The sequence below is a fragment of the Nesoenas mayeri genome, assembly GCF_963082525.1.
Source record: "Nesoenas mayeri genome assembly, chromosome: 10".
Classification (NCBI taxonomy): Eukaryota; Metazoa; Chordata; class Aves; order Columbiformes; family Columbidae; genus Nesoenas; species Nesoenas mayeri.
This window is the reverse complement of record NC_137560.1, coordinates 8,962,890-8,971,863: the sequence shown is the minus strand read 5'-3', so window position 1 is coordinate 8,971,863 and position 8,974 is coordinate 8,962,890. Positions and strand designations below refer to the sequence as shown.

General features: G+C 46.7%; 1 protein-coding gene across 1 annotated transcript in view; it reads left to right on the top strand.

Annotated features, from left to right (window-relative positions):
* Positions 1-222: 222 nt before the first annotated feature.
* Positions 223-8,974, top strand: part of CACNA2D2 (calcium voltage-gated channel auxiliary subunit alpha2delta 2) — a gene marked incomplete at both ends in the record, with an annotated part of 213,966 nt that continues 205,214 nt past the window's right edge. Inside the window, one exon of the mRNA XM_080350688.1 lies at positions 223-347. Within this exon, the coding sequence (XP_080206814.1) occupies positions 223-347 (125 nt within the window). The remainder of the gene's footprint in view (positions 348-8,974) is intronic.

Genomic DNA, 8,974 nt, shown 5'->3' with positions numbered 1-8,974 from the left:
CGGCTGCCTGCCCGCCTATTTGAGGGAAAGTAGCGGTTCGCGGGCGCTCAGTGCCGGCCGCCGCGGAGAGGCAGCGGGCGAGCGGCCGCCGGTCGGTGCCCGTAGCCGGCGCGGCGCTGCCCCCCTGCCGAGGACTGCCGCGCTCGTCGCACGAGTGGCGGCGGGGGGAGCCGCCCCGCGGGGCCACCTCTGCCCCTTCCCCGCCGCGCCGTTAATGGAAACATGGCGATGGCGGCTCCGACCGGCAGCGCGGCGCCCGTCGCCCCGGCCCTTTGCGGCCACCTGGCCCTGCTGCTGCTCCTCGCCGCCCCCGCCGCCCACGGCTACAGCTTCCCCCAGCAGCACACGTAAGTGCCGCCGCCCCGGCCGGGACCCCCCGGCCCCGCGGCTCGGCCCGGCGCGGTGGCGCATCGCGGGGCCGCCCCGGGGCCTGCCGGCGCCGCGCGGGGGAGCGGCAGCGGCGGGCGCTGCCGGTACTGCCGGTGCCCGCGGCCGTGCGGTTCCGTGCCGTGCCGCTGCATGCGGGCGGGCGCGGGGGTCTCCGCCCGCTCCCTGCCGGCCGCCGGAGCGGCGGGGCGAGAACGGCCCCAAAGTTGCTGGAAAGCACAAACTTCCCCGGCGGGTGCCGGTGTGCGGGGCGGCTGATGGAGCGTTCATGTGGCGAGAGGGGGGAAAGACGAAAAAGGACTTCTTTATTTTCCCGCACCCCGGTTTCAAGCACACAATGTGGTACCACAGCCGGCCGTACCCACTGGAGTTTGAGTATGAGCTAGTAATAGATGGATAGTTCCACAGGCTATCCGAGCTGACGGTTCCTCCGTTCCCTCCGGACCGACAGAAACGGGCTGTAATCTATTGAAAGAAAAAGTCGGAAAGCAGCTCGTTTGGGTGAGGGGGTGGGGGACTGGCGAGTCGCTGCAGGAAGGATATAAATAGATTATTTTGGAAGAAAGCGAGCATTTCGGAAGTTAATGTTTGGGAATATTTGCTAACATGTTCGGCTGTCTTGCATACCGTGATAACCCCGAAGCCCTGTCCCCCTCCACACAGCCAATGTGAAATCTTGCCGATATGTATTTTAAGAGGCTGTCATCTCTGTTATGAAATGCTGAGTTTTGTTGACACGAAACTGAAAAACCCAGACGATTCAAAGTAAAGGCTGACACTATGTCCTTACAGTCTGCATTTCTGAAGGTGGGGAAAGATTTCAATGACATAGAGTTAATAATAGCAGTGTTGCCCTTAACTTTGTGCTGCCCCAGTGGATGTGCACTGCTTTATGTCACAATTTTCTTGTCATTTTTGATTTGCTTAAGAATAAAAATACAATATATATATGTCATATGAAGTATTTCTGAAAGCCTTTTAGGTTAACATCTTAGCTCAAAGTACGTTTTTATAGGCATGTAGTCAGGCCTTCTGAAAAGAAGGCTTACTGGCAGAAGAAACAACATTGTTTATTTGGGAGAGCTGTAGCTTACCATGTTAGTATCTGGCTTCACCCAAGGCATGGTTGTTTGCACTACTTATTTATCCAGAAGTAGCTCCCATTGAAACAGATTCTTTCTGAATTCTTTTGGGTCTAGTATCCATGTTTCTAAATATCGTTGACCTTTGGGAGCCGATGGATTCTCTTACCTTGCTGTCATGTAAATACAGAAATTCTTCAGAATCAGACCTTGAGAAATGTCTACCTACAGAGGGAGGAGAAGAAAGGGAACGTGCCGGTTCTTGTCCGAGTACCACAGCCTTATGGCCTGATCCAGCGTTGCTCTTGCATTAATAATCTTTACTTCCATAAGAATCTCCGTAGAAATAAAGGGGATTATGTACCTGGTGAGGCACAGATACAGTTTGTGGGATGTTTTTTGTATTTCAGCAGCTTTTTCGGGAATTTCAAGTTGTTGCTTTCTCCTCTTAAATTCAGAGTGCGGAATCATATTATGGAATAAATCTCTTCTAGGTGCAAGTTTACAAGTAAGAACTGTGATTTCTTTCTAACTGCAGAAAGTTGTATGAGAAGGCTCTTATACACATATTCAAGAGAGGCGTATAATTTGTCAATAATGCATTGGCCTTCCCGTCGCCTAGACTGGTACTATTTATTAGCTGAAGCAGTTTTCTTCCAGATAATTTGGTGGGCTTTACTAGAATTTAGTTAGCTCTGTACTCTCTTATCAGTGGTCTTATCAGAGTGGGCCTGATTCTGTACTGAGAGATGTATAGAAGGATGTATAAAGACGTATAAAAACTGAACCCAGTGGCAAAGTTTCACAATTTCTTGCAAATATGAAGGAATGGTCCTGAAAAGGCCACTAATACTGTGTGTACCTCTGGTGGGAAGCAAAGCTGCCTGGCCGCATCAGAAGAGACATAGAAGGGATGCAAGCCCTCAGCCTGACCCACTGTCTTCTTGCTCGTTTTGTTCCCCTTATGACCTGTTTTGTGAACCCAGAGGAAAGAAGGGTTACAAATGGATATTTGATGATGATGCACAATTGCTGGGCAGTGGGTTAATGCTGTAACATGTGGGCTGAAACGCCCTGTGAGTTCTGCCCGCGGGCTGGTTGATTGTTTCTCAGGAAGGAAATATTTAATGGGAATAAAAAGGCATCAAGGCTTGAACGACACTCCTTAATTGACTCTTCCCCTGTGAGTAGCTCCCTGTCTGCACCCTTCTTGTTTTTAAAGATACTGGATATAACTTAAATCTTTTTGAGAGGTTTGTCAGTCAGAAGCTGAGTTGAGCTGGTGATATGGGCTGCTAAATTCTTCCTGTTACGAGCCAGTTTTTCCTTACTTTGGATAATACACCCTTCTAACAACAGTGAATGATTCAGAGCATTGATTAGAAACCTCGTTTGTCTTTGGAGATTTTCTCTGTAGATCACTTAAGTCATCTCTCACTACAGGACTCTCAAAAATGAGGCTGCTTTTTTAAGCAGCCTCAGAATTGTTTTGTTCTGACAAGCAGCAGACTGAATGATTAGGATATTTTGCCTAAGGGGCGGAAGAGAAGAAAATAAAGAACAATTATTTAAAACCAAAAAATCTTAAATTATTGTTTACAATCGTATTAATTATCATTGGTGGTTCTGTGTTTTGATTTTTGGTTCCGTCCCTGATAAATCGCTGGTGTTCCACATTATCTCTCTCCTCCCGGGTAGCGTGGTTTTAATCATCTTACGCTGAGCTAAGGAAGGCTAAACTCAGCCGGTTGTCCAAAGGGGAATTTCTCATTGAGATTTAAAATGCAAAATCCCAGACTGGAAAAAAAAAAAAAAACAACATTAGAGCGGGTACGTTAGGTGATGTCCACTGACTGACAAGACTCCTTTTAGGAATGGTCACGTACAAGAATGTCCGTCTGTGTGGTCAACAGGATTAATGGCTGTGGACAGAAAGGCTGTTGGTTGCAGTTAATTTTTTTTTTTTTTTAATAGTACACAGAGGGATTCCTGTGGCAGCACAGGAACAACCTCTGCTTGAATTTCTGAGAGACCTGGTATTAAATGATTGAAAGCCTTCTCAGTCAGGGGAATCCTGCACCTGTATTGCCATCGCTTCCCATTAGTGGGGATTTTGTGCATGTGAGTGCTGGAGAATGTGGCTACCAGTGCCACCACCCAGGAGTGGAACAAACCCCCTCCTCGCTTTGCAGAAAGGCTTTTTGTCACTTAGACTTGAAAGAAAATTGCCATCTGCTGGAGGGTGGTGAGCCATTTGCTTCTTGTGAGGAAGCAGGTGTGTGCAGAATTGCTGCGTGGCCGCTGGCGAGGCTTGGCTTCGATGCTGCTCTGCAGGGCATCCGTGACCAGCCAGCCAGAGGAGAAAGGGGTGTCTGCAGGTGAAGGTGCCAGCCTGGGAAGCAGGGTCCTGTCCTGCCTCTTTGGCATGACATTTAGCACCTGTCAGGTGCAGACAGTCGTTTTGGGCAGCAAACTGGAGGTGTTACCAGTGTTTCTGTGGGACAGTGAACTGTGAAGGTTCCTGCTGAGAACAACAGGTACCCATCACCACTGTAAGGTGGTCTTGAGGCTGCCTCTACCAAATTAATTTCTTCCTTTTAGCAGGTTTTGATTTGTACTTGTCATTTTACCCCAAATGAGGTTAATGATGCTGGTAGTGATGGCACATCAGGGTTAACAGGGCTTGAAATAAATAACTTTATTAGGACTGGATGCCTTAGGGTTTGTGTGATGCCATGTAGAGGAAGCTCCTTGTCTTGTTCTATTGCCCACCTGCTGTGCAGTCAGAAAACCTCTTCTAATTATGGTTTTGATGCTTGGGAAGGGAACTTGTCTGGAAAGGAGCAGAGAAGAGGTGGGGAGATGTCCCTGCTACACTCAGCTGAGCAGAGAGTCAGCTCCATGGGAGAGCAATCGACCCTGATGGGTGACTGGCAGATAACATCGCTCCATCCCTGTGAGGGGTGAGCAGCTACAGTGAGAACTGGTACTCTGGGGAGACACAGACACCCAGTGTCCCTGCATCTGTGGCAGAATACATTTTAGGATGCGCAGAGGCACCCTGAACTGTCCAGAGGTAAAGAACAACCTCAAGGAGAGGACTAGATTTTATTTTTTTTCGAAAGCCATTTGCAATATTTCTTTGACATTTTAAATTTTTTTCTCCATTGGTGTTACTGTCCCTGCATGCTTCCTGCTCAGGTATTGCATGGGAAAAGGGGCAGGCATGGCAGAGCAGGGCAATACCACTTGCTTGCTTGTCCTTGTGATAGCTCTACCCTATACTCTGCCTGCAGTGATCCCATTCAAGATTGTGGCTTCAGGAGTTTGAATGTTTCAACTGTATACATTGAAAAATTGTTAAGTTCTCTTGAGAGGGCATGTAGGTTCCCACTGAAATCAATAAAGTTCCTGCACGTAGACCTGAAGGTAGAAATGGGCTCGTGTTTGGTGTTTGACAAGCAGGGTTCAGATGCTTCATAGTAAAGAAGCTTTGCATGTGTTGTGTGCAACAGCCCCTTAAAAGCTGAAGGTGGTTACGTGGTGTCTAAGAGGAGGAAACCTGAAAATGTATCCTTGAACCAGCTTTCTGGTGTTTGGCTTTAAAAGCCATCAGAAAGGCTCTTGAGGGCTCAAGTGCTGGGGCATCTGCACGCTGTAACATTGTACATGTGCACAAACCCTACGATTTATACAATGCTTTTTTCAGTCAATGAAGTACTCAAGTGGGATGATATAAAAGCAAAAGTCATTACCAAGCAAAATACTTGAGTGAAATATTCAGCAAGAAAGGACAGTATCTGAATGTCTCAATATTTACTTTTCCAGGAGCCTCTTGAAAGCAAAATGTGTTTTGTTAGCAAAATTATATTTTCATCTCTGGGATGTTGATAGTACTTTGGTTTAGAGCTCTTTCTGTAATCTGGCCTTCATTCTCTAATTTATTATTGTTTGGTTGCATGGGGATTGAGGTTGTACAAAGTGTTGTTACTGGAGAGTTGGTTTTTATCAACAAACTGTTGGCAATGTTTTCTTTAGGCTGAATTGTTTGATCTTTCAGAGAAAACACATGGATCTTCTTCATAACTTTGACAGTTGTCCTATGACCTTTCCAATTCTGTCTCAGCTGTTATCTCTTGGTCATAAATATCACAAGAAATAAAAGGTATTTACCCAGCGAAAAGGATTAATTTCCCAGCTGTAAAGCAAAGCGTTTCTTGCATTGACTGATGGTGAGTGATCGGGATCTTTAGCCAGATCAGCTTGTGACGGGTGAAGGGGCTGCAGGGCAAGATTCACAAGGATCTGAATGGCAGTCAGGCCAGACAAAGGTTGCACGGTCTGTGGTTTCTGTATCTATTCATTAACTCTGTGCAAGGTCGTTATTCTTGCTGGTGATTAGGCTGCTGTGCCGCCTCCTTGGAAGCTGCTTCCCAGCCTGGTGGGCACAGCACATCATCCCCAGCACTGCCTGAGCTGCCGTTCAGGAGAGCCAGGATCAGGCGTTCTCCCCTTCTAGTTGAGGCTGAGAACTCCAGGGAAGGTAATTGCTGATAGCAATCAGATTGGGTGCTAAATAGGGATATAAACCACTTAGTGCAATAGCTCTGATGATAAAGCTTTGGGTGCAGTTGCCAAAACAGAAGTTGAGTTTCTATCTCTCTAATGAGCCAAGTGCCTTTGTGCAGTAACACCACTGAAGTGCATTGAGTTAAACCCAAGAAGTACAAGATACAACATGATTTCTAGCTCTGATTTGTGTCTGAAGGCTCTGAAGTCTTTGCAGTGAAAAGAAGATCTTTAATAAGAGCAAATCTCCTCCTACTCAACTGTGATTCTTCTTTCATTGTCCACGAAGGGTGGGAATGGAGCTGCTCTTCCCATGGACCAGGCTGGAGCTACTTTTGCACCAGTGGGTATCTCCTGTGAATGTACTGGAGCCCTGGGATTTTGGATTTCCTTGGTGCCAAAACTGTTTTGCTACCCTGTCCCACACTGACACTTGGGGAGTTAATGAATCAATATGGGTTGTGCCAACTGCATGCAGGTGTATCACTGTGATAGAAAACCTGGATGATGGATTACAGAAGGCACGTTCATTTACCTGACAAGGTTGTCTCTCTTGAATTATTGATGAGGCTTCATGGCATGCTAGTAAATTTTGTAAAAGAAATGAAGTCCTGGTAACGTGAGCCCCTTCACTGCAGCTTCTGTAGTAGAGTTTTGCTGAGAAGGTACAGGAGGTGGGGGATGGAGGAGGAAAGGAAGAAACAGGCAGCGAGTGGAGGGATGGAGAGAGACTGCTGTCTTCACGTGCAAATGGTGAGGTGCAATGAGGTGCAAATTAGTTAGATCATGGTGTGCGTTGGAGCAAAAATCTGTGTAGCTTTAGAAAGCAACTTATGCTTCAGGGAAGGGTGGGGGGAAAGGATGGGGAGCACAGACACAGGGGTGGGGAAGGATGAAAATCTCATGACCAAAATGCTGGCAGCTTCCTGTCTGTAAGAACATTATTTGCAGGGATGGTTTCTTTAAAGTGTATACCATTTTGTCGGGATTTTCTTATTTGAGTTCCACCAAATGAAGGGTGAAGCCAGAATTGGCTGATGGCTGGAAGGCTTGTGGTTGTGCTGCCCTGCGAGGGGAGAGCAGGGGGCTGCTGTGTCTGAGTTTGCAGTTCAAGCTGCTTGAAAAAAAGCTTGTTCTTCTGTAAACCAAACTTGGCTTGGGGCTTGGTTGCTTCCTTGGGCTCTGGAGTCTGCTGGCACTCTGTGAGCAGAGCATGTGGCTGCGGACCAGAGAGGTTTGCTCAGGATAACCTGGAAGATGTGTGGCCCACAGGAGCGTTAAATCAGTGTTATCCAACAGGGAGAGCCAGGTCCATAGGTGTCCAAAGCCTGGCAAAGTGTGCTGCTTGCCTCCGTCCCTGCTGCAACATCATCTCAGAGAGAAAAACTGGTGATGCATTAGACACAGGGCAGGTTCCTGGTGTAGCTGCCACTGCGTACCTGATTTGTTGACGAATAGAGCCTCCCCCACGCTTTCGGGCTGCTGAGCCTATTCGCCTTCCAAGCACAAACAAAGTTACCCCTTAAACTGTTAAATTGGTGGAAAGAATTGAGAAAGTGTTGTATCCACCTCCATTGTGTCCTCCTCCATTGAAGTGATAAATGAGGATATGATTCTCCTTATAAACACCAATGCCTTTTGACTCATAGCAGAGCTGGGTCCTGAAACTCATTGCAAGCTGCCAGTCTGTTTACTGTCAGTCTGTTTCTTCTCCAGTGGGCACTTAATATTCTTCAGTCCAAGATAATTCAGTATCCAAAGTCTGAGTTTATATTCATCCTCCAAATAAGAAAACAAAACAAGGGGCATATTTCTAAATATTCTTCAGAGCCTACCTTGCGTCAGCTACTCATGCTTCAAAAATATGTAAAGCTCTCACTGATTTAATTTCTGAATCAGAGATATTATTGTATTTGAATTCTCATCTCTGTTAGATTTCGTGTCATAATATCTCTTCATTGTTGCAAATGAACTGTCTACAGTGTGACACAGTGAGGGTCATGAATGCAGTGCCTTGTCTGCATTTCTAACGTAGGGTGGGTTTCGCAGTCAGGTGTTTTGCAGCAGTAACATGGACATCAAAATAGAGACAGACTTAAGCCAAGCGAAGCACCTAATGTTCAGCTTTATCAGGTGTTAAAGATTGAGTCAGATGCTGGGCTGTGAGTGGTTGAATGTCTTTTATTGCTCCATAACAAACGCAGCAGACCCAGGAGGAGCTAAAGTACCATTCCCTCATGTCTGAGGTAGTCTTATAAATTAGAATTCTCTGCTTAAATGTTCACTGTAGTGTCACATTCTTGGGATCAGCAGGGAAAAAAAATGAATGTGTTGTGTGGGCTCATGTGCTTCCAGGACCTGTGCAGGGGGAAGGATGCCCATTGCCCGGGTGAAAGTAAACCCTCTGCAGCAGCATGTCATGCATACCAGTGGGAAAAAAAGGGTGGAAGGAACAGCATTTAATTATTCAAGAACCACAAGCTGAAAAGAGTTTCAGGACAGAGAGCCAGGCATGCATTGCAGCTTCACGGGCACTCTGCTTTCCAGTCCTCCTCTGCCTGCTCTGGGAAGGAGAGTAGATTACATGAATATGAAAAAAAAAAACAAACCACACACAATATTTTTCTCTTTGTGTAGTTCTGTTTTTTTTTTTATTTATTCTGGTTTTGTTTGCTGGGAAATTTAATAATTGTCTATCAGTGACCACACTGATGACATTATTGTGCCTCCCACAGAATGGTAGCACTTCCAAGAGCACAGGCCAAAAGGGCCCTCTCTGTCCCTCTCTGTGCACAGGTGGGGATGCTCTCCTGCCCCTCCTTGGCTCTGTGCTGTGAGGCTGCTTGTTGCTGAGCCATTCTTCCTGCTGTTGGGTTTGTTACCATGCAGAAGAATTTGCTGTTGTCAGTCTTGCCTGCTGTGCTCTGCTACAGCTA